Raw genomic sequence first — 25,694 nt, forward strand, 5'->3', positions numbered from 1 at the left:
GGGCGCCATATAAGTCTCGGGGCGCCAGGGCCGTCATTGTGCTTAACTGGCCGGGAGAAGGTCAGGTTAGCGGTCCGCGGCCCCTGGGACAGGCCATGCCGATACCTCTGCTGGAGCAGGTGCGTGCCCAGGGCCCGGCGGCTCTCCGCAGCGCCCGACGTGCCAACAGCCTCGCCGGGGAGCCGAGAGGAGGGGGTGGGGATCGGCGGCGGGGAAGGGGGGGGAGGAAAAAGATCGCGTCCGCGTCGCTTCGTGCATGCGCGAGGCTTGCCGCGCGGACCGGCGCGCCGGAGAGCGGCGGCTCGGGACTACTGCTCCCAGCGTGCACTGCGCGGGCAGGGCTGCTGCGGGCGGCCGCTCGGTTGCGGCGCCTTAGTCTTGACGGCAGGCGGGAACAGGGCTGGGGCGCGGCCTTGGCGGTGTGGCGTGGCCGCACCGGAGGATGCTGAGGGCGGACGAGACTCGTTCCCTGGAAGAAACGCTTTTGGGGGGTACGGCTGACGCTAACCTGGGTGATAAGCCCTTGGCTTAGCGTACCTACTCTCTCAGCTCTGCTGGCCCCTGCCCTGGCCCTCTGCCTGTCCTGCAGGAACAATGCCTGCTTTTCTCTTCTGTCCTTGTGTAGTGCTCGCAGTAAACAATAAAGGGGTATTTGTGAGGCGGTAGCCAGGGGTTAGGGCAGTGGCTTAATTTACTTGCCTGTGCCTCCAAGGCGGCACTGTGGTCATCTGCAGTGCAGCTTTCATCATAACAGGCCTCTGTGTGGTCTAACGGTGCTAACAGCATGTTAGGGGGTGTCAGGCTTGAAGGTAGAGATACCTAAGAAATGAGGGTGTTCTGAAATGGCAATAGTCTCTGACAAAAATGGCTTAGGCTTGCAAAAGCCGGGGAGGGATAGGCGAGTGTATCCGTCTTTTTTCCAGGCTCCTATAAGCACTTTGGTTAGAAAAGATGTATTCAGTGCTCCATGGGAGTTCTTTCTGGTAGGAAGTGCAGATATAGATAGGGGAAGTACTCAAAAGCTGGACTAGAAATGTTTTTCAGTTAGAATTGTGATTGTGTGGGGGGGAAAAATGGGCATTAAAAAGTGAAATAGTTTTAAGTATTAGTAGGTATTAAAGGGAAGTTGCTACCAGTATACTTGAAATTGCTAATGTACAGGGATCTGTGAAGTAGGACATTTAGTTTTAACATTAGACATCACTTGTGTTTTACTAGCTTTTATTTTTCCTGTGTTTTTCCTGTATTTTACTGTAATGTATATAATTTCATTTATGCTTTTTCCTAACTACCCTCTGCAGTCATTACCCAGTTACCCACTTATAAGATGTTTTAAAAGCTTTAACTCCTTGCCTAGTAAACATAAGACAGACCTTGGATAGTCTGAAAAACTCCCTGAGTACATCCCTAATAGCAGACACCTGAAGAAAACAAGTGCCTAAGAAGATGCCAGTATCAAGATAAGTGACTGGAAGCTGGAGGAACAAACAGGAACTGAAGGACGGATGAAGTAACTCTCTGACCATATATGGACACTAGAGACCTAAAGTTCACTAACGGACAGTGTGCAAAAGGCTGTGGGGACCCCTTAGGAGGGGAGAAGACCCTCACTCTATTTTTACTATGCATGCTTAGACTATGTAAATGAACTCTAAGAACCCATTAGCATAAGACTGCCTTTTCTAAGAAATCTAATGCATATGTATGCTTTTTGTGTATATTAGTCAGAGTGTTTTGTTAGTAAGTGCGGCACTTGTGGTGGAGCGATCCCCAGTGCTGCCCAGCGCTGTGAATAAAGAATAACTGCTGAACAGTTATACTCAATTCTGACTGTTGAGTGAAGCTCTTTGTTTCAGTATGACTCTTGGCTAACACTAAAGCAAAAAGAGCCCTGGTTATATGGAAGTTCCATTCTCTTTGCCGAAATACTTTCCTTGACTGTAAAGCAGTGCATTCTTTCCAGCTTCCAAGGTATTAAGAATTGGTTACTGATTGTAAAAGTCTTTGATTTTTACAGACTACTAGATACATTATCAGTATTGTTAGAGAAAGCATGTAAATTATCTGAAGTAATATGGTTTATTCTAAATAACAAAACCAGAGGATTTTATAATTTTTTATTTTGAGGGGTTTTTTTAAGAATAGGCCAAATAAAGTAAATTAGGTATTGTGGGAAAAACAAGTAGGGACATAGGGAACTAAATATCCAGGAAGGAAGCTCACTTAATTTTGGGCATTCTTAGGCAGCAATCCAGCAGACTATTTGAATTACCTAACAGATCAGTATCCTACTAAATACATTAAATGTATATGGATACTACGTAATGGATTCTTTCTTCATTGGTTTGTGTACACTCTGAAAACTTTTATAGTAGAAACTGCCATTGTAGGAATGAGGATAGAATTTCTGTTTAGCTGAAGTATGAGCTGTGGTCCTACACAGGTTTCTTATTGCTGTGCAACTTCATTTTGGTAGAATAAGTAACCATTTACTGTATGGAGAATAATCACTGTTTCGGACAAGAGTTTTAACATGCAAAGAGTACTGGAAGATTAAAGATTGTTCTGGAACATCTTTTCTTGCCATGTGTGAAAGTGTGTCAAGCCAAAATGGTCCATCATCCCAGTGGTTAAGGGATAAATCGTAGCTGGCTAGTTTTGACTTCCAGTCATGCTTGGGTAACTGCAGGACTGGCCTTCAGGAGAGCCCTGAGTGAAGCTTGAATGCATGCTCCTGGAGGATAGGATATTTTAATAGCTTTTCACCAGTACTCTTTTACTGTCAGAAATGCTAGTTAATCAACTTCTTTAAAACAGAAACACAAATTTTATTATGGTAGCCTCACCTTCCTTTCTGCTGTTATCCAATTTACCCACTCAGTGGGTTGCTTTGGCTTGTGCTATCAGATGTAAATTTACCAGAAACTGCTGTGCCAGTCAAGATTCTAGAAACTACTCTGTTCTTGCTCCACTCCTGAAACACCCTCTTTCCTCACAGACAGGTCTGTAGTGGTAAAAAGTTTATCTGTGCCAGTTCTCTCAGGTACATGAATTTTAATTTATAACAGTAATGTTGTATGACAAGAGACTTGGCTGTTTTTGATAGCCAGCTCTAGGTTGTGCAAAATGAAGTATTCAGCGGGGCAAAGGTCTTGTTACTGTTTGAATGTGAAGTTCCTGGCATGCGTTTGACACTGATAACACAGCAATGTTTAGCCCAGCTCTATATGTAGAATATGATGTTCTATAAATAACATACAGCATTTTATTTTCTGTGAGGAATGGAGTAAATAAAAGCAGGCATAATTGTTACCATAAAAGCTGGTAGAGGCACTCTCTAAGACTCGTTTTGTAGTTTTAGAAAGCAGGCATTATTTATTGCAGCACTGGGCACACAGGTGAATAGCTTTGCAAAAAGTGAGTGCACCCCAGATCTGTAAGTGGCAGGTAATATACAGTGAGATTATACATATTCATAACTTTTCCAATAAAGGAGTTACATATGCATTAGACTTCCTGGAACTAATTAAAATATCTGCATCCTAATTACGCATGTGCTTTCTTGCTGGGTGGTGGTCTTGAGGGGTCCCTGGTGGTCGTTGGTAGTCTTTCTCACCATGTCTGCTGGTTGACCTCAGTGCTCATGCATGCTCACAAAGGTCTGTTTAGGAGGTGTTGTGCACCTGTGTTGTATCTTGAGCTGGTTTTTTTAATTGTCCCATCCTTGTTCCTGTTATCTTCAAGAATAGGTCCTGACTGTCTTATTTATTACTGTCTTATCTTCAACCCCCTTTCTTCACAAAAACACCAACCTTCAGCTATGTCTGGACATACCAGAAACTACATTGACACTGACCTACTTTTTTCTTAGTAAAAAATGTTTAGCAAGACAAAAAAGCAAGACAAAAGTGTTAGCGAGATGTTTTGACTTACATTTCCCCCCCTTTGAGACTTTCCCCCACTTTGAGACAGGATAATGTAATATCCTGTAAGTCTCATTCCATATCAATTTCCATGTTTAATCCTAACAAGAGTTACATTAAGTCATGGTACACACTAAAACACATCAATGGATCATCACTATGATAATTATAAACAAACTTTTCAACCATGTTCAATATGGTAACTAAGAGATGAATTTATGCTATAATTCCTCAAAACCCCATGATGTGTCTGGTAATCTGATGTGGGATTTTCATTTGTTGCCAAATTTTGGTCAGATCAGTCTTTATTCTACCTGGTTGGTCAACGTACATGCAACAGCTAGTATTTACAACGGTGCACACTCTGCTTTGGGAGGCTAATAGCATATCTAAAGCTATTCTGTTTTGCAAGACTACTTGAGACAGACTAGAGACTTCTGTTTTCAAAGCTTGTATTGCATCTGAGGTTTCGTTTGTAGTAATTTCTAATGTTGCTGACATACTCACTATTGTCTTTAACTCACTCCTAGATATTCTCCCACCTTTTTTAACCACTTCTGCAACAAAATGGGGACTCATATCTGAAGACATACCTGCTGGTACACTGAACCACGGTAATATTTGGTTTAGCATTTGTTTTAATACCTCACGTGCCACAGGGGTAGGCCTCTGGCCATCCACTAGTTGTGTCCACCAAGACTAGGAGATATTTATAACCTTCTGTCCCTGGTAGTTCAGTAAAGTCTATTTACCAATATTCCCCTGGGGTTATTCCTGGTTTTGTTATCTCTACAATTACTCTTACCTGTGTTAGGATTATTTGCTTGACAGATCTCACATTTTTCAACTACTGATTTTACAGTCTCTGCCATGTATCTGCTAAGTAAGGTCTTCCTTAAATGTTTAATTAGTGTTGTGGTTTGAACTCAGCTGGTAGCAAATGGCCATGTGGCCAGTTGTTTACTCCTCCCCCCCACCCTGTGAAATAGGGGAGGAACAAAAAAAAAAAAATATGTAAGTTAAATAACAAAAATTTACTTAGCAGAAGAACAACAGTAATGATAGTAGTCCAAAACGGGTAAAATGCAGTAGTGGCTCACAGAGCAGTGACCGGTACAGAGCCCATCCCCAGCAGTGATCTTGACCCACCAGGGAATCCTGCCCAGCTGATGTGGAAACTGAAAACAACCCCCTGAGAGAGCACCCCTGATCAGTCGGGACTCAGCCCTCCAGCTGTGCTCCCTCTCAGCCCATGGAAAGTTAACTCTGTCCTGGCCAAAACCAGGATGATCAGTCTTTCTGTTCCCAATGAGTGGCTTCGTGGTCTTCTGCAGCCACCTCTCTCAGTAGACTAGGGGTGAGTATTATTTGCCTTTGAGGGGTTACTGCCCAGCCGTCTTTCTGTTCCTTTGCCCCCAAATCACTAATAAATTTTCTATCATGTTCTTCATAACGCAGGGTTTGGTGCAATATCCTTGGTATTTTTTCAGGAATATAAGATGGAATTTTTGCTTTGGCTGCATTGTTTGCTACTTTGTCAGCTAATTGATTTCCTCGCACGGCAGCATTATTATCTCCTTTCTGATGAGCTTTACAGTGCATAACTGCCACTTGCGCAGGTAGCTGATGGCTTCCAGTAATTTCAGAAGTTGTCTTGCATGTTTTATTTCGCTTCCTTGGGAGGTCAAAGTCCTCTTCCTTTCCAAATAGCCCCATGAGCTTGTATCACGCTAAAAGCATACTGTTGAGTCTGCCCACACATTTACTTTCTTTCCTTGACTTAATTCCAATGCTCTGGTCAAGGCTATAAGCTCAGCCTTCTGTGCAGAGACATTTGAGGGCAGCACCTGTGCGTCTATAATAGTGTCTGTTGTAACCATGGTGTATCCTTTTTTCCTCATTCCATTCTGTATGAAAGTGCTTCCATCACTATGTAAGTCCTAGTTTGCATCCAAAAGTGGTTGTTCTTTTAAATCCTTCTGGCTGGAACAGACTTCATCGATGGTTTGCAGACAGTCATGTTTAGGAATGCCTTCTGGAGTTGAAGAGGATAAAAATATAGCTGGATTAACAATGGCAGTTGTTTTCAAGTTCACATCATCCTGTTCTAATAAGGCAATCCGATGCTTCAACATTCAGATCAGAGATAGACAATGTTCCCCTCTTTTATTCCAGTACTGCCAGTACTGAATGAGGAGCTGTCAAGGTTTGAACTCAGCCAGTAGCCAATCACCACGTGGCCTTTCTTTCACTTCCCTCCACCCTGCTCCCCTGTGGGTGAAACAGGATAGGGACCAAAAAAAAAAAACGTAGGTTGAATTAAAAATTTAGTGGTAGTAAGAAAACAATAGTAAGTCCAAACCAAGTAAAATACAGCAGTGGCTCACCAATCGACAACTGGTACATAGCCCGCCCCAAGCAGCGAACTGCACCAGAAATCCCGCTGCTGACTGGAAAACTGAAATTGAAAATGAGAGAGCACATGTCCCCTTATATACTGAACATGATGTCACATGATATGGAATATTCCAATGACTGATCGGGACCTGGCCCTCTAGCTGTGCTCCCTCTCAACTCAGGGAAAGTTAACTCCATCCTGGCCAAAACCAGGACAGTCTCCACCCCTTATTCCATACCATTGACATTATGCTCAGGTTCCAAATACATCCCAAGGAATCACCACCCCTTTTTTCCCTAGGTCTCACAGATATCATTCCCTTAGTCTATGGACCATGCTTCCACTATTTGCTGAGTTCATTTAGGCCATAACTTTGGGGTCCATCTGTCATGGCAGTCTCTAAGGCTGGAGGAATGAGGTGGAGTTGGCTCAGTCGGTGGAGCAGGAGGCTTTGGATGTGGCAGGAGGATGTTGCGGGGCACCAATTGCAATAACAGGGTTATTTGACAGTTCGGTTCATTGGCTATTCTCACCTAAAATCAAATCTCCCTGAGGCACACATCGGACTTCTCCATCCTTCTGCATTACCCACCAAGTGCACCCAGGTCCTTGGGCAAAAGTAATCCCATGCATGGGTTTACCTTTACCCAATGCAGGAGTAACCCAGATGGTCTTCCCCAGTATATTCCTAATGCACACTACTGGGGCTTTATCCCTATCCACAGTATGTAGGAGGTTTGATTGAGCAGGGCCAGCTTGCTTGGCAGATCCTCTCGTATTGACTAACTGGGTTGCTTTTGCTAAATGCATGTCCCAGTGTTTGAAAGTTCCACCCCCCATTGCTCTCAGTGTAGTTTTCAGCAATCCATTGTATCGCTTCATTTTCCCAGAGGCTGGTGCATGTTAGGGAATGTGATATATCCACTCAATGCCATGTTCTTTGGCCCAGGAGTCTATGAGGTTGTTTCAGAAATGTATCCCATTATCTGACTCAATTCTTTCTGGCGTGCCATGCCACCACAAGACTTTCTCCTCAAGGCCTAAAATGGTGTTTCAGGCAGAGGCATGGGGCAAGGCATAAGTTTGTAACCAACTGGTGGCTGCTTCCACCACTGTAAGCACATAGTGTTTGCCATGCTGAGTTTGCGGGAGCGTGATGTAATCAATCTGCCAGGCCTCCCCATATTTATATTTTGACCATCGTCCTCCATACCAGATGGGCTTTAACCATTTGGCTTGCTTGATTGTAGCACGTCTCACATTCATGGATTACCTGTGCAATAGCATCTGTGGTTAAGTCCACCCCTCGATCACAAGCCCATCTATATGTTGCATCTCTTCCCTGATGGCCTGAGGAGTCATGGGCCCAGTGAGCCATAAATTGTTCACCCTTATGTTGCCAGTCCAGGTCTGCTTGAGCCACCTTAGTCTTGGCAACCTGTTGGTTGTTCTGATGTTTTTCAGTGGCCTGGTTCTTGGGTACATGAGCATCTACATGGTGTACTTTCACAACCAGATTCTCTCCCCAAGCAGCAATATCTTGCCATAATTCAGCAGCCCAGACGGGTTTGCCTCTGCGCTGCCAGTTGCTCCATTTCCACTGCTGTAACCACCCCCACAGCGCATTTGCCACCATCCGTGAGTCAGTACAGAGGTAGAGCACTGGCCACTTTTCTCGCTCAGTGATATCCAAGGCCAGCTGGATGGCTTTCACCTCTGAGAACTGAATCTATCCACCTTCTCCTTCAGCAGCTTCAGCTGTGTGGGGCTCCACACAGCTGCTTTCCACCTTTGGTGGTTTCCCACAATGCAACAGGACCTGTTGGTAAACAGGGCATATCCCTTCTCATTATCTAGTACTTTATTATATGGTGGGCTTTTCGCACATGTTTGGCGTCATTCCAAAATCTTTGCTTTCTGGCCAATTTGTGATCACTTCCAATATTCCTGGACAGCTGGGGCTCCCTATCTGAGCCTGTTGTGTGATTAATGCGACCCATTTACTCCATGTGACATCAGCTGCATGGTGTGTAGAGGGGACACTCCCTTTGAACACCCAGCCCAGCACTGGCAGTTGGGGAGCCAGGAGGAGCTGTGCTTCAGTCCCAATCACCTCTGAAGCATCTCAGACCCCTTCATATGCTGCCAGTATCTCCTTTCCGATTGGAGTATAGTGGTCTTCTGATCCTCTGTATCCCCGACTCCAAAACCCCAGGGGTCGACCCCGAGTCTCCCCAGGAGCTCTCTGCCGGAGACTCCAGGTAGGGCCATTCTTCCCGGCTGCAGTGTAGAGCACATTTTTAACATCTTGCCCTGTCCGAACTGGTCTGAGGGCTACTGCATGAACGATTTCTTGTTTAACTTGTTCAAAAGCTTGTTGTTGTTCTGGGCCCCATATAAAATCATTCTTTTTCTGGGTCACCTAACAGAGAGGGCTTACAATCTGACTGTGATTTGGAATTTGCAGTTTCACGAAACCCACAACACCCAAGAAAGCTTGCGTTTCCTTTCTGTTAGTCAGTGGGGACATAGCTGTTATTTTATTAATCACCTCCATTGGAATCTGATGACGTCCATCTTGCCATTTTACTCCTAAAACTGAATCTCTTCTGCAGGTCCCTTGACCTTACCATGCCTTATGGCAAAACCGGCTCTCAGAAGGATTTGGATTTTCTCCCCTTTCTCAAAAACTTCTTCTGCAGTATTACCCCACAAAATGATGTCATCAATGTACCATAAGTGTTCTGGGGCTTCACACCGTTCCAGTGGAGTGTGGATCAGTCCATGTCAAATGGTGGGGCTGTGTTTCCACCCCTGGGGCAGTCGATTCCAGGTGTATTGGACACCCCTCCAGGTAAAAGCAAACTGTGGCCTGCATTCTGCTGCCAGAGAGAAGGATGGAGAAAAATGCGTTGGCAATATCAATTGTGGTGTACCACTTGGCCACCTTCGACTCTAGTTCATACTGAAGTTCTACCATGTCTGGCACAGCAGCACTCAGCAGTGGCGTGACTTCATTCAGGCCACGATAGTCCACTGTCAATCTCCACTCTCCATTAGACTTTCACACTGACCATATGGGGCTGTTAAAGGGGGAGCTTTGCTGATGACTCTTTGGCTCTCTAGCTGATGAATCAGTTTATGGATAGGGATTACAGAGCCTCGATTGCTGTGGTATTGCTGTCGGTGCACAGTTGTGGTGGCAGCTGGCACCCGTTGTTCTTCGACCCTCAGCAACCCCACAACAGAAGGATCCTCTGAGAGACCAGGTAACACAGACAGCTGTTTAATTCCTTCTGTTTCCAAGGCAGCCATACCAAAAGCCCACCGATACCCTTTTGGGTCCTTAAAATACCCTCTTCTGAGATAATCTATACCAAGAATACATGGAGCGTCTGGGCCAGTCACAATGGGGTGTTTTTGCACTCTTTTCCACTCTATTGGAGGCTCACCTTGGTCTCCAATACAGTCAACTGTTGAGACTCTCCTGTCACTCCTGAAATACAAATGGGTTCTGCCCCTTTAAAATTTGATGGCATTAGGGTGCCTTGAGCACCAGTGTCCACTAGAGCCTTATACTGCTGGGGGTCAGATGTGCCAGGCCATCGAATCCACACAGTCCAGTAAACTTGGTTGTCCCTGTCCTCTGCCTGGCTGGAGTCTGGGCCCCTCTAATGTTGATCATAATACCCGTTAACGACAACTGGGTTAGTGTGGTGTGCACAGGTTTCAGCCTCATCTTGATCACTCACTTCTTGTGAATACAAGTCAGAAGTTCTTCTCATAGGATTGTGAGCAAAGTCGACGTTTCTGCTCTGTTTGGGCACTTGATTACTGCAAACCAGAGCAGCATTTCTCCTAAAAGAACCACGTTGTGTACTTGTTCTTCCTGCCAGCTCGCATACCCGCTCTTCTAGGAGGTAGGTAGGTTTTCCATCCCATTTCTTCATGTCTTCTCCATAGTCACACAGGCAATGCCACAGCTTCCCCTGTGGTGTGTACCGGTTCTCTCGAGTAGAGAAACGTCTGCTCCTGATAGCCGAGATTCTGGTCCGTGTAGGTGGGGGAGTAGGAAATGTCTTCTTCAAATTGCTGGAAACCTTGAGGTAGTTTCTCCACAGCTGTGAGGAGGGGGAAAGAGAGACTTCCTTCATATTGTCATAGTCAGTGAGCCAGTTCATCCACTGTTGGTCACTCTTCATTTCTCCAGTCCATTACTGCTAATTCATTGGCATATGATGAGGGTGTGCTCCGTACAAACTTCCTCCACATGGGCCCGGTGCATTGGACCTCATCTGGATCTGTGGGTAGCTGTGCATTATCTGGGTCATAGTAAACTCTCTCCCGCACAGCTAGGTCCCTCAAGTATTGAATGCCTCTCTCCATAGTGGTCCACTTACTTGGATGACATACAACATCTTCCTTGAAGGGATACCTCTCTCTCACACCTGACAGAAATCACCTCCAGAGGCTAAGATTTTTGTGTTTCCTTTCCAATGGCTTTGTCAACGCCCCCTTCCCTAGACAGGGATCCCAGCTGCCTGGCCTCCCTGCTCTCTATTTCCATGCCACTGGCCTCACTATCTCGGCACCGGAGCAGCCAGGTAACGAGTTGCTCATCTGGATGGTGGCTGAAATCTTTTCTTATGTCTCGCAACTCACTCAAGGACAAAGATTGGGTGACTATCACTGTCTCTGACTCCTCCTCCTGTTCTCGATGGGCCTGGTTCATCATCACTTGTACACTGTGAGGGGATTTTCTTGTGTATTTCTTCTTCTGTATGGGAGCAACTGACACCGTCATGGGTTGGTTCTCTGGTTCAGCTGCAGCGCCTGTCCTCGGGCTTGTAGTGGCTGCAGTTTCTGTTGCTTTGTTACCAGGTGCAGAGCCCTTCTCTTCCTCTTGAGGGTGCTGAACAGAGTTTAATAGCACTCGGTAAGCATGTTGCAGTGATCTGTGCCTCTCTGGAAGGCACACCTCTGGGTGACAACATACTTTTTCCAAATATTCCACTAGTTGTTCAGGATTCTGCACCTGTGCAGGAGTGGAGTTCCAATACACCGAAGGTGCCCACTGTTCTAGGTACTTGCCCATTCTACTCCATACCCCCAGTCACTCATAATTCTCCAACCTTGGGGTAGGTTTCGAAGTGATACTGTTAGGTAGTTGCTTAACCATAAACAAAACCTGAACCACATTCAGGAATAGACTAGCTCCTAGCAGTAAGATGTTATCATTTTAATGTCAACATTCCAAGGATATTTGAAATTCCTGAATTTCTCAAATACAGTTGTAAATAGCCCCGGGATGGATATGACTGCATCTTCTCATAGATCAGCATTACATAGTACAGCAAAAACAAAATCTTAACCAAAGTCTCACGGAAGGTGAACAACAGCATGGGGAATACATATGGCAAGTGAGGTGATAAAATTTTAAAGAGCCAAGCAATAAACATTATGACCCGATCTGTTATCTCAAACTGCTGACCCCAGGTTGGCTGCCAAAAGACTGTGGAGGTTTGAACTCAGTCGGTAGCCAATCGCCACATGGCCAGTCCTTTACTTCCCACCCACCCTCTCCTCCTCCCCGGTGAAATAAGGGACGGACAGAAAAAAAAAAGAAATTCATAGGTTGAATTAAAAAAAAATAAATTAGTGGTAGTAAGAAAACAACAGTAACAATAGTAAGTCCAAACCGGGTAAAATACAGCAGTGTCTCTCTGACCAGTGACCGGTACGCAGCCCAACCCCAGCATCAATCCTGACTGCACCAGAAATCCTGCAACTGACTGGGAAACTGAAACCACAAAAAAAATGAGAGAGCACGCATCCCCTTATATACTGAGTATGATGTCACATGATATGAAATATTCCAGTGATCAATCTGCCTTGCCCTCTAGTTGTGCTTCCTCTTAGCCCAAGGAAAGTTAGTGCTATCCTGGCCAAAACCAGGACAGGAGCATACAAAGTCACTTTCTAACCCAAAGTCAATTTCTGGGCCTCAGTAATCAATATCACAGTTGCAGCTACTGCTCTTAGACATCCTGGCCATCCTTAGCTAGTGGTGTCTAGCTGTTAGGAAAAATAAGCAACAGCTCTCTGTTCAGGTCCTAAAAATTGGTTCAGAACTTCAAGGGCTACTTGTTGCCTCTTGTGTGTTAACAGTTCAAAAACCTTAGTTGGGTCAGGTAAACTCAAAGCTGGAGCTCTCATTAAAGATGCCTTGAGTCTCTTGAATGTGGCCTTACTCACATTATCCCATTGTAGAACATTCTTCTCAGCAGTTTTCAGCAGTTGATAGAGTGATTTTACTAATAGTCCATAATTAGTAATCCAAAGGCATCACCATCTGACCGTTCCCAGAAAGGCACGCAGCTCATCTGGAGCTCCAGGTTCAGGAAGCTTACAGATATCTTGCTTTCTTTCTTGGCTCAAACTTCGGTGTCCTTAGTAAATTTCAAATCCTAGGTATAAAATGGTCTCTTTAGTTATTTGTGCCTTTTCCTTTGAGACTCGATGGCTGCTCAGTCCAAGATAATTCAGCATAATCACTCTTTAGAGATCTACCTCCTTCCCACCCCCAGTATAGTAAAGGTAGGTGAGAGTCTATAAATTCAAAAATAAACATCCTGACTTACACATTTGGCTTTCAAAGAGCATCACCTTATAAGGAGCTAACATAGATTCCACAGTGACTGCATACTCTCACTTCCCCATAATTATATGCCATTTAGCAGATAGGGCACACACACACCAATTACTCTTTTTAGCAGGCTGTGTGTTGTCATATTGTCAAGTCTTGGGACACTGGCAGGATAAGGAAGAAATTTGCTTAATGCTGTGGATAACCAGCATTCATTAAGAAATTATGACATGGCAGATCCTAAGCCTGATTCTGCTCTTGTAGACATCAATTAGAGCAGGATCAAACTGTCATTCCATCTACATCTTCATCGTTGCCAGAGCAGGTTTGGAAAAAAAACCAAAACAACTGAAATCACATAGATCCTGCATTTTTTTGCCTGTGAATATTTCTGCTTGACATTAATTGCTAATTATTTTAATGCTATTTTTGCTAGACCCAAACTTTTCCTGTACCAATGCTGCATTTTACTAATGACATTTCAGTTTATTAATGTGATCAGGGGAGTCAGCCCTTGTCAGAGAGTGACCTGTTACCATGCATGCGGAGTCTGGTTTGGGACTTCAGGATCTAATTGTCAGATGAATTAATGAACAAAATAAATTTCTGTCAGTTTCTGTCTGGGGAGTTGTTTTTTCCTGTTTGTCTTATGTGGTTTTTTCCAACTAGGGTCGTTCTTTGAACAAATCTGATCTCTAACATGCCTGCATTTGAAAGCTATGCAAATGTTTAAGAATCAGCAGAACAATTTCTTTCTCTGTGGTCTCATTTTCATGCACCCTGGCCAATGAATATAGTGGAAGTCCCCATTGTTTGGAAGTTTTAAAATACAGGTTGACAAAACCAACTTTGCTTAGAACAGAACAGTGTGTCAAGCGGTGTTCCTTATTGCTCAAGTTGATAGCATGGGGATATCAAGAGCAGTGCAGTGGGTGGTGTAGCATCCTCTTAGATGCTACATTATCAGGATACCTCTGAACTACAAAAAAAATAGTAAAAACTGAAGATGTGTGCCTCTGACAGTTGCTCAATCTAACAAATACTGTGCATTTTGTCAGGTTAGCAATGGTCCGTAGTGGAAAAAATGGTGGACTCCATCTGAAACAGATTGCATACTACAAACGAACAGGGGAGTATCATCCCACAACGTTATCAGGTGAAAGAAGTGGAATCAGGAGAGCAGCCAAAAAATTTGTTTTCAAAGGTAAAGGTATTCTCTCAGACTGCTCTGAAAGTAGATTTTTAGGTGAAGATTTGCTGATACAAAGAAAAAGTGGGATTTTGCTCTGTAGTATCATGTGACTTTAATATATATCCTCTATAAAACAAACACTCCCCTTAACCCTTGTTAATATATAACAGGATGTTTACAGAAATGGGAACTCAGTCTGCTTTAGTCATTTCCAGGAGGGATTTATATATCTATGTAAAAGCCAACCCTCATTCTAGATACTGTGAAAATATGTAGCTATTGCAATCCATAATTCAAAGGACTACAGAAAGAGAAGTCCAGTTCTGCAGCTGTAGACAATGAATGTTTGGTCTGGTCTGGAGGATGCTGTATGTGACTGGGCAGAAGTGCAAGAATGGCTTTGCCATCTGCCACCTTAGAGCCTCTCAGCCTTTCCCAGCTTTATTGCATCCCTGCAAGGAGGTATATGAGCCTTTGTAGTCTGCTGTACTCTCTCAATCCCATCAAATGTGCTGAATCTATGTAGAGAGAAGGCAGGAAGGAGTTAAAGCTGCAAATAGCAATGTCAGGTTGCTGGCAAGAAAACAGTAAGTCTCATAACATGTTCTACCTCCCCTTCCAATCCCCAGCATTAGCTTGTGTTTCAGTCAGGCTTCCTGTGGGAATGTTGTTTGCATTCCGACTTGCCCTTGTAATGCCTCATGGCCAGATTAAGTGAACAATTGGTTCTTTGGAGGAAATAATTGAAGTGTTTATAAACAAAAAGCTACATTTACACAGAAGTGAATTGAAGTTGATTTAATAAATTCTATACTGAATCATGCCCAGTAGTTTAATAAACTAAGCAAAAGATAAAGCATTGCATATAAATTGCTGGTACTTTTCTTCTTTCAGAAAATAAATTGTTCTATGTTGGAAAAGACAGAAAACAAATGCGCCTGGTAATTGTTTCAGATGAAGAGAAGAAAAATGTGCTTGAGAAATGCCACAAAAATGCTGCTGGTACTCATCATGGCATATCAAGGACACTGACTTTAGTGGAATCTAATTACTACTGGACTTCTGTAACAAATGATGTCAAGCAGTGGGTATGGTCTCATAGCTACAGGATATTTTTTTAATGTAACCTGTTGTAAATGTTTTGTAATCATATGGCTTTGATACAGCAAGTACCCATACCGTTTCATGATGAGGAAACGTAAGCTTACAATCAAATTGTAAATGATCTTCGTAAAGCATAGTGTTTTCTTTTTTTTTTTTTTCTTATTACTGACAAAGTGACTTGCATATTGTTACTATCAGTATGTTACTGAGTGGTGGGGAACCGTATTGTCTTTAAATATGAAGGGCACATCTGGTTTTTGAGAGATATTTCTCTTGCAAGGACTTTTAACATCTTTGTTAGGGTGCAGTGTACCATTCCAAGGGTATGTGGCCAGAGGGGCTCCTGGCAGATAACAATATGAATGTGGTGCCTCTGCCTTACAATTAGGTGTGTTCAGGATATAGTTAAACAAATCACTGCTTGGGAAAGATCCCCAGTCAGAATGTGATCCTTGAGGAAACTGTATGTGAATGTCCTTTAAGGCCAAATGCCTGTTGCTGTCACTTGCTGCATCATCTGAATACTCTGGTTTTATGTGCAACTGTAACATGAGTCTTTGCTTTCAGTTCAGACTTGGACAAAGGGACGGACAAAGGGGCTTTGTTTTGTAGATAAAGCTGATCCATGTTATGCATGGAAGAGTATGTACACTGCCAGTGTTTTTCCACCACAGCATACACAGTAGAACCAAAAGGGGAATGATTGGGACTTTATTTCCATCCCAGCTGCTTCGTACTTCTTTCAGTATTTACAGATGGTAATAGATATTAAAATTTATACTGTGGACTTGAAAGACCATAGTGCTTTCAGAATTGGGAGAGTTCAGCTATGAATTCCTGCACATGTACTTCTCCTGGGTTTCACTGTTGTTTGGTTTTGTTTTGTTTTATGCTGGGGCTGAAAAATCTAAGGGTAAATAATTATGCAAAAGATGATAAAATGAATTTGTTTTGCTTTGCCTGGTTTGACCTAACTTACAGGGGAATAGTGGAGACTTATGATCCTGCTGATTGTCTTAAACCATAACTTTTTATTGATAGCATTTCCCCTGATTTTTTGCATGATAGCATTTTCCCTGGTTTTTAGGTGTATGCTTGCCGGCGTTGCCAAGTGGCAAAGAATACAACCACCACAGAACCCAAAACACACCCTATCAAAGCAGAGTACCCCTGGACAGCAGTCACTATAGACCTAATGGGACCTTTTAATGTTACCAACAGAAGCCACAAGTACATCATAACGATGACAGATTTGTTTACAAGATGGACTGTTATCCTGCCACTGCGTGACACTTCAGCAGCTGAAATTTCTAAGGCAATCATAAATGTATTTTTTTTATATGGGCCACCTCAAAAAATGCCTATTGATCAAGGGAAGGAGCTTGTTTACCAGGCAAGTATCTATATGGCTGGTTTATTTTTTTTCTTTTTCAAGAAAAAATACATTTTTCGCTTGTATTAAATATGAATTTTAGACCATTCTTGAAAAAGACTGTAAATACTTTTTAATTAAAAAAAAAGCGCGTACAGAAAATGACAAACCAATTACTTGTAATTGTGACATTATGCAATGTTTCCCAGGGTTTTAGTCTTTGAATATGGGAAAAAATGTTTTCCTGACAGTCATAGTGCAAGTTTTGTCAACTCAGTTGAACTGGCACAAGCTTTCACACTCCAACATGCTGTATTTCATTCATCCATATTGTCCAGTGTAGCACATAGCTAAAGGTATTTTTGACATTGGCCTACAGTGATTTTTCAGACTTTGATCCTCGCAGAGATGATGAAATCATGAGACTACAATACAGAGGAAATGACAAATCGAGTTAGTGGCAAAATGTGTTTAGAAACTGTTGATTACTGGCTCCTAAGCCATACTGATTCCCTTAGCTCTCACTCTCAATCCTGGACCCTTTGGTGGGAATATATATATGTATTTAAGATTTTTGCTCAGTCACCATCATATCAACAAAGGGGATGGAAAACTGAGTTTGCTTACTTGAACTGTGATACAGAAGAGGGAAACCATCAGTAATTGTTTTCTTTTTCTTTTGAAGATAAATGAAGAACTGTTTGCACTGTTTGGAATGAAACAAATTGTATTGTCTTATCCTCAGACAGATGATATAAATGAAAGAACATGCAAAACAATCAAAGCTTTCCTTAAGAAATACTGCACTGACCATCCAAATAATTGGGATGAACATTTGTCTGCTATTGCCTATGCTTTCAATTTGACAAATTTGGTATGTGAAGGTTTCTCCTCTTTTGGCTGAAGTCCGGCAAAATATCTGCAAAGCTGTATGCTAAATTTGCTTGCTTTTTGCTCCCCATTTAAATAGGAGCCAGATCAAAACATCCCATATTTCCAAATGTTTAATCGTAACCCACATGTTGTTGAGCCAATGAATATATGTGTGGAAGGAGAGTACAGTATGTTTGCAAAAATATTTGAAGCAACTAAACAAGCCAGTCAAGCACTGGAAGAAGAGAAGACCTCAGATTGTCAGGTAAATGTTTTATATTGAAGTTTTACTAGTAAGAAGACTGAAGATAAAAAAGATGGAAAGGCTTGAAGTGTAAAGGTTAACTAACCTTTTAAAGCAGTGTGGGGCTTTGGGTTTTTTGGGGTTTGTTTTTGTTCCTTTTTTTTTTTTTTTTCCCCTTTGCCTGTGATCCCTAGATTCCCGTGTAACAATTCTCATCTGTATTTGGAGGGCGTACCTTAAGAGACCTGCTGCCAAGAGATTCATATCTGACTTACAGGGCTCCGTATCTACGGAAACTGAAAACCACTGCATAAGGACTATTGATTTATGAAGATACAATCAATTTCCTCAGAACTCTCCAGCCCTACATATTATCGGTTACACACATCTGAAACCACTTAATGTTATGCTTCTGCTTTATCAACCAATGTTGTGAAAATGCATGATTACTTTTGGAAAAAGAAAATGTAATTCATATGTATCTCTCTGCAGGTGGAGAAAAACACTTCAGATGAACAGAAAATCAGAAACAAAATCTCTGTCAAAAGGAAGCCAAAGCAACCAAATACCCTTCGACTTAAAGTTGGTCATGAAGTCCTCAGGCAAAGAAAAAACTGGTGGAAAGATGGTCGTTTCCAGTCGGAGTGGGTTGGTCCTTGTATTATAGATTATATCACGGATAATGGCTGTGCAATATTAAGGGATGCCACAGGATCCAGGTTGAAAAGACCCATCAAGATGTCTCACCTCAAGCCATATATAAGAGGGTCCAGTGAAAAAGGTGTGTGTGTGTATTTCACATATATATATATGTATAAAACTTCAGGGTTTTGTGTTTTTTTTTTTCACTTTCCTGCCATGTCTTGGTGTTAGATGAGGTTATCAGAGTGAACAAGTATCATTCGCTCACAAGTGTTTTTTAAACTGAGTAGTAATGTAATAATGTAAGTTTTCAGTAAGGAGAACAGTGTGAGTGTCTTCAAACCTATGCAGAGCATTGAACAGAGCTAATGAATCACATTTAAAGTCTCTTTAAAAATAGCTTCCATTAAAGTTGTTTCTAATATGTAGTTTGGCCCTATTCATGCTGACTGGTGAAAACATGCTAGAAATATAATCAGACTGAACTGTATTTGAAGAGCATTTTCTGACTGTTTCTGTTTTGATGTAGATAGTTTTCACATTTATTTTGCTTGTGCAAGGGAAACCTAATTTTTTCATTTTTTTTGCTTTGACTGGTTCCAATGGCACATGTTTTGACTTTTTTTTAACAACGAAAGAGTGTCCTCTAAAGCCTTAAAATAGAAAGACTACAGCAGAGAACTAATTTTTGGAGAGTTTATTTTAAATTGTGCTACTGAAGAACTAAATGTGTTTCTCTTACCAGAGCAAATAAAATTGTTATGCTCTACAGTTAGGACTGCTAGAAATTCCCAAAGACTTGGGTAATCAACTGCTACTCTTGCTCTTACACATTCAGTGTGTCCTTTTGGAATTCTGTGGTGTTAATCGAACAGTGGCAGCTGTTTTTTTTCTGTTGATGCCAGCTTTGAGTCACTGCAGGCATGTTGACAAAAACGAATACTGTGTTTAGAAGATCTGTCACAGAACAAGCTGCTTTTTGGTTCAGGATTCTTGAAAAGTAGAACAGTTCCCACCCTGTTGTCATGTGTGGTTATGCTTTGGTTCTTGAAAATGCATAAACTACTTTGAGATGGTAATTTTTTTCATCACCTCTTAAAGCTGAAACTAATGGTGAAATTCCATGTGAAAAGCTGATATTTATGCCAGTTGTCAATTATAGATTTGATAACCAAGATGCGGATTTCATATCACGTCTCCAGGACACTACTTTTACTGTTGGGTGATCACTCTGTGGCTTCCAGTCCCTCATTAATTTGCTCATCCATAAGGAGGAAGTCACATGCATTTCAAGCACACAGAAAATCTCCAACTATTATAATGACTTTGGTAAATTGTGTTACAGTATAAATAGTTAAATGTAGTTTGTAGGATCAGAGCCTGATACTGCAAGAAGATAGATACTGCTAAATAGTGCAGAAGAAGTACATAAACATAGTTTCTTCCCTTTCCCAGGAAGTGAGTAAAGATTAGTTGTCTGACACAGTCAAAAAATTCAATCTATTATGAATAGTTACAAATCTTAAAATTTATATTGTGCAGAGAGGTAAACCAGACTTTGCCAAAATAATTGCTAGCCTTTATCAAACAGCCTAACAGCAATCAAGAAAGAGTATTATTTCAGTTGGATAAGAGCAGTGAAACTGAGCAGTGAATGACATAGTAAATGACATCTTTTTCATCCATAAAGAAACGTGTATTTTTGTAACTAAAGACTCCTCTTTATTAGCAGGGGTAGACTTTTTTTATCTGCAACTTGTTATTCCTACCGCTGTGGTATAAGTCTGGTGGCTGTCCCACCAGACTGGTGGCATCACCTTGGATGGGAACAAAGCATTTGCAGTGTTCTCTGAAATAAATGTGGAAAAAGTACATCTTAGGTGAGGATATTTGTGGCCTTTGCCTACCAGCTTTCTAAGTGTTATTAAGTGTTTTACTTACCTTACTCCAAAAATCTGAAGTGTATCTTGTATCTATCACACTTTAGATGTGTGAGTTTGGAAGTTTTAAGGAGGAAAGGCAAAGCCTGAAAATGGAGTGTTTATTTTTCATGTCAGGAGAAAATCTTTTGCAGGTAAGAATGGGCAATCAGAAGCAAGGTAGTTTTTCATAACCTTTTGTAATGCTCTTAGTCTAAAGATAAAACCTGAGTCAGTGCATTAATAGAGCTGTTGGTACAGGCATCACAGATTTGCAGTCTGTGTGTGTACTTGGGTTTCTTGGTACCTGGGTATTCGTCGTGGTTTGAACTCGACCAGCAGCCAAACACCATGCAGCTGCTCGCTCACCCTCCCCCCACCCAGGAAATGGGGTAGAGAATTGGGTGGATAAAGGGAGACTCATGGGTTGAGATAAAAACCAGTTTAGTAATTGCAATAAAATAATAACAATAATAGAAAGTACAAATGAGTAATGCACAATGTGATTGCTCACCACCTGCCAACTGATACCTAGCCCGTTCCCGGCTAGTGAGCCCAAAAAACCAACATCCATCAATTGCAATCCTGGAAGTGAGAGAGAGCCCTCTCCTTCCCAGCTGTTCCTCCTTTGTATACTGAGCATGATATTACAAGATATGGAATATTCCATTGGCTAGTTTGGGTCTGGTGCTCTGGCTGTGCCCCCTCCCAGCTTCTTGTACACCTGTACCTGGACAGGACATGGGGAGTTGGAGAGTCCTTGATATCTTAGCAACAACCATAAACATTGGTGTATTATCAGCGTTTTTCTCATACCAAATTCCATACTGAATCGAAAACATAGCACTATTCTAGCTACTAAGAAGAAAAAGTTTACTCTATCCCAGCGAAAACCAGGACAGTATCTTTACAGCGAGGCAGAGGTTCCAGGACACCTCATGCATACATACATTTATGAGTCTGAAGCAACGTTTGTTTTCCTTGTTTGAGTGTAGTTTGGTTTAAATATTAAACTCAAGAGAATGCCCCTAGGTCCAGTGCTCAAATGTTTCAAGGAATGCAAATAGGCAGATTTAGGACACATCTATTGAGAAATAGGGCCAGAATAGTGTAGTTTCAGTAGATCTCCACAGTAGATCCCACAGATGTCCCTCTTTGGACCTACATCTCATAAAGGAATTTGAAGCCCCCTGTATAGAGATACTTACCTGTTTAATGGCTCTTCTGATTTAACAGAATACTTAATTTCACACTAGGGTTCTTGTGTCAGCAGGAAGATAGGCCTAACCTCATCTTCCAAAACAGAAGGATTAACACTGTGTTGACAGTTACATTTTCAATTTGTCTGATCAGGCTGTTATAATTTTATTTGAACTCACTTGGAAAAGTTGAACACTGTAACCATATATTGGATAGAAGAAAAGCTCAGTAGTACTATACAGTAGCAATCACCATTGTTGTCTTTAAACTCTATAAAGCTGTTTTATTTATTCTTTTAATTCTTAAAAAAGCCTGTTGTGTTGCATTAAGACTTCCCATCAGGAGCTTGGAGTAGCCACATTTCTCTCTGTGTGTGCACAAAATGGAAGAATCCATATGTCCATTCATTTAAGGTATTAGTTCAATAGGTGACTATGACAGATGTTAAGCTAGTCCTTAACCTAGCAAAGAAAGACTCTTAATATGGAGCATTGCAAGCATTATTTTGTGGATGTAGTGAGATGCAGCCAAACATTGATGCTCAGTGCAATAGGAAATGCACATTATCAGACTGCTGCCACTCAAACATTCTTGTCCTCTGTGGTGGTTTAGTCCCTGCCGGGGTCTGAGACCACGCGGCCGCTGCCCCTCCCCCACAAAGGGAGTGAAATACAAAGCCCCGGGGCTGAGATAAGGAGAGGTTTAATACAGCAGTGCAATAGCAACACAACAAACAACAACAGTAACAGTAATAACAATGAACAAAGCAAGATATCTACCAATACAGCAGTGAGAGCAGAGAGATCCGCATAACACCCGCGTTCACGACTCTCCCGTGCTGCCAAAGCATGGCTCCCCTGCCGTGCTTTGGCGCCAGGAGGTGATGTCAGCATGGTATTGAATAACCCGGCTAGAGCTTCCCCCCCACTGCTGGGGAAACTTAACCCTATCCTAGCTGAACCAGGACATCCTCTTACAAAATTTTTTTGAAAAGTAAGTTAGCACCTCACTAATATATTAAGTATGGCTTGACGGATCTAATTTAATGGCTGCTTTTCTTTTACAGACAACCACTACTTTTTACAAGGTGCAGTAGTTGTTGACCATGACTACATTGGCTTCTCTGAAAGATCCTATAATCCAAGCCAACAAGACTCTGTTGTTGAAGGGGAAATAAATGCCTATACCAGAGATGTCATGTCTGCTGTACAAATGCCACCTGCAGCCTGTGAAGACCAAGTATCAACAGCTAATGAACATCAGCCTGAGCTGACAGAAGATCATTGCATTGAATCAAACACTGCAAAGCTGGAGCAATGGCCTTCACCTTGTTGGACACTTCAGACTAAGACAGAGGATACTTAAGAATAGTCTCTTGTCACATTTCATTGCCAAACAGTTTAGAACTTCTGTGGCAGACTGAAAAAAATGTAATAGCTCCAGATTCCTTAGGCAAATCCACTTTACTCCTTTATGAGTATCACAGATGTCCACTGGTTAATTTGTATGGACGTTAGGAAGGCCTTGCTCTATTACTAAAAACACAAAAGCACAACCCAGTAAAAGCACATATTCTACTACTGTATGACTTTAAGAACATTATAGGTGTCCGGTGGTTAATTTAGGTGGGTGTTGAGAAGTACTCACTTGATGACCAAAAGTACAGGCATGACCTAGTAAAAGCACATGTTCTTATCATGCATTTGAATTTCAGATTTTGTTGGTAGAATGGCAGTGTGGCCGTACCTTATTGTTATCCTCTCAGGACACAATGCATCATGTCACTGTAATGACCTTTTCATTAATCCTTAGATGACTCATTGCTAATGTGTAAAGATACTGTGGGATAAATATAATCTAAGCAACTTGATGTAATTTTTGCCTTCAAGTAGAGAAGCTCATGTCCTCCTTTTTCCTGTTACACAATAGTTTCCTGTTCTTTTGGTAAGCTGCAAACTCTGACTTTTACAGCTTTTAATTTCTAGTCTAACCCACAGCTCTGTGATCTCACAAAACGGCAAAGCTGCCAAAATCAAGTCCATGTTCTGCACACGAAACAATAAGGACTTCAGCTGCTCTCCACTCATCAAAACCCTGCTCGATGAGCAATTTTAATTTCTCAGGCATGTCAAAATCTTAAGAGCATTCAGCATTCATTTGTGTGTTCTTCACAAACATCTGGTTTCCCTTATGTTTACATCTTCCTAGAGCCAGTACAGGTTTGGAGATTTAGATGGACAGTAGTCTAGGAAAGGTGAAACACTGATATTACTTATTCTCTGAATTCCTTGAATAAGTTATTACTCGTCTGGATTTTCTGCTTGGAAGACTACGTTTCAAAGTCAGCTGAACAGGAACTATTTCATGTGAAAAACTGATGAGTGCAAGTCAATTCTTTTTATGGGGGACTGACATGAAGAGGAAGAAAATTGAATTTAGAAATTCAGCATCTTCTATCTCATATTGTGGAAGATTTGCTTATCTTGCTCTCTGAACCATCTGCGTTCCCTCTTATCTCTGCTGCTGAAAGGTGTGTGACTTGTAGCACAGGTGGAGGAAAGTACTATTTATTAAGAGTTTCAGTTAATCTTAGGTAACAAGACATGGTCCTCAAGGTTGATTAGGTACATAACATACAGAAAACCATACCTAATGTACAATACCATAATGTACAAGAGAGCACATCATTATGATGGGATCCTATCTTAAAATTCAAATGAAAAATACTTTATAGTCAAAAGTATTTTGTGTCTTCTGAAAATCCAGTTCTACATATGTACTTTTTCTCCACCAAGACTATTTCAGAAAGAGGGTATTGGAAGGTGGTTGGGGATGCCAGCTTAACAGGCTCTTCTTCTATGCCAGCTCCAAGGAGCACTTGGAGTGGGACAAGCTTTGTGTTGGCATTGACAAACATACACAAGCTGAGAAACCCATCTTTCTGTTAGCCTGCTGTTACACCCAAGCTGTGCTGTCCCCTGAGGACAGCTGACCTTTGTAGCCATCAGTCTAGTACAGTCAAGAAAGTAAAAGTAGGGTTGGTGAAATAGCTTTGTCTTGTTTTAAAAAAAAAAGCTAGGAAATCCTGTCGAACTAGTTACAGCAGGAAAAAACCCCATATGTAAATATGACATAACAAGTAATTGTGAACAGTGGCCTTACTTTGATTTATTTTTTTTCCCCCAGCTATAACCACTATGGTCATACAGTATTTTTTCCCTGAAATAGTAGGTTAAAGACAATTAATCTGTTTGGGTGCTGTGTGCCATCGGCACTGAAGGTTCTTGTCATGGTAATGACAGGGCAGCCTAAATTGTTCCTATGCTAATCCTTAACAGAGGCCCAGACTTCTTAAGTCAACCCCTGCTCTTCTGTATGTACCTTTGTTTCTTCTGCTATGATTGTTGACTAAAAGTGACATCTTCTGCTAGGATGGATGTGTTACATTGTTAGATAAGTTGTGTGTGTGCGCATGCTATATATATATATACATATAATGCATGCAAAAAAAAATTAGTGTCAGGGATAAAATCAGAGAATAAGGGAGCTCTCTGCAAAATTTCTTTCTGCTTTGTTAGGTGAAAAGAAAACCAGTCCCTTTTGATTTTGACTTCAACTGATCACTTCCCTTATTTGTGCACAGTACAGCAGAGCTGTTTTCTGGAGAAGCTCTGGGGCAATGCAAGTATTGCATACTTGTTATAGCTATATTGGAGAGAAAGAAAATGCTACAGTGACAGGAGAATGGGAAAACCAGGAAACATTTAATGTACTGTGTAATGCTGATCATTCAGGCTACCTGGTAGTTTTGATCTGTATTAACAAGCAGGCATTAGTGCTTCTTGAGCGCACCTAAATGGGACTTTCTCTGCATGTGGGAGGTTCACTGAAATGAAATACAGGGGTTTCAAACTAATGATGTGAAAAACAATCAATGGAAACTGAAAATCCCCACCAGGAAACCTGAGACATTACTAGCAGCATACTATGCTTGGGGAAGCTTAGAGGAACTCGTCGCACCTTGCCATAGCAAAGCATTTGCTGCTCGTGACTGCAGTGAGTTGTGACCTGCCTGCTTTTGGTTTAACCAACTTGGACAAATGTCCATCTGTACTGTTTTTCACTGGCACTCAGGTTTGATTTGATAGGACAATAGCATAAGACTTTCATAACAGAATTCT

At 41.8% G+C, this 25,694-nt stretch overlaps 1 protein-coding gene across 9 annotated transcripts; it reads left to right on the plus strand.

Moving 5' to 3' along the window:
- The first annotated feature begins 13 nt into the window (after positions 1-13).
- GIN1 (gypsy retrotransposon integrase 1) lies at positions 14-23,378 on the plus strand. Of its 9 annotated transcripts, none has more exons than XM_074855934.1 (10): positions 22-119; positions 1,358-1,510; positions 4,454-4,537; positions 14,026-14,171; positions 15,054-15,247; positions 16,351-16,656; positions 17,321-17,509; positions 17,606-17,773; positions 18,245-18,533; positions 22,580-23,378. In XM_074855934.1, exons 4-10 carry the CDS (start codon positions 14,033-14,035, stop codon positions 22,876-22,878), a joined length of 1,584 nt encoding a protein of 527 aa, XP_074712035.1. In that variant the 5' UTR covers positions 22-119; positions 1,358-1,510; positions 4,454-4,537; positions 14,026-14,032; the 3' UTR covers positions 22,879-23,378. The 9 variants fall into 9 exon arrangements, with proteins under 9 accessions (XP_074712032.1, XP_074712036.1, XP_074712040.1 ...); XM_074855933.1 differs by having other exon boundaries at positions 25-119; positions 1,302-1,510; XM_074855936.1 differs by having other exon boundaries at positions 25-119; positions 1,368-1,510.
- The last annotated feature ends 2,316 nt before the right edge of the window (positions 23,379-25,694 follow it).

Source organism: Strix uralensis, chromosome Z (genome assembly GCF_047716275.1).
Source record: "Strix uralensis isolate ZFMK-TIS-50842 chromosome Z, bStrUra1, whole genome shotgun sequence".
NCBI classification, from domain to species: Eukaryota; Metazoa; Chordata; class Aves; order Strigiformes; family Strigidae; genus Strix; species Strix uralensis.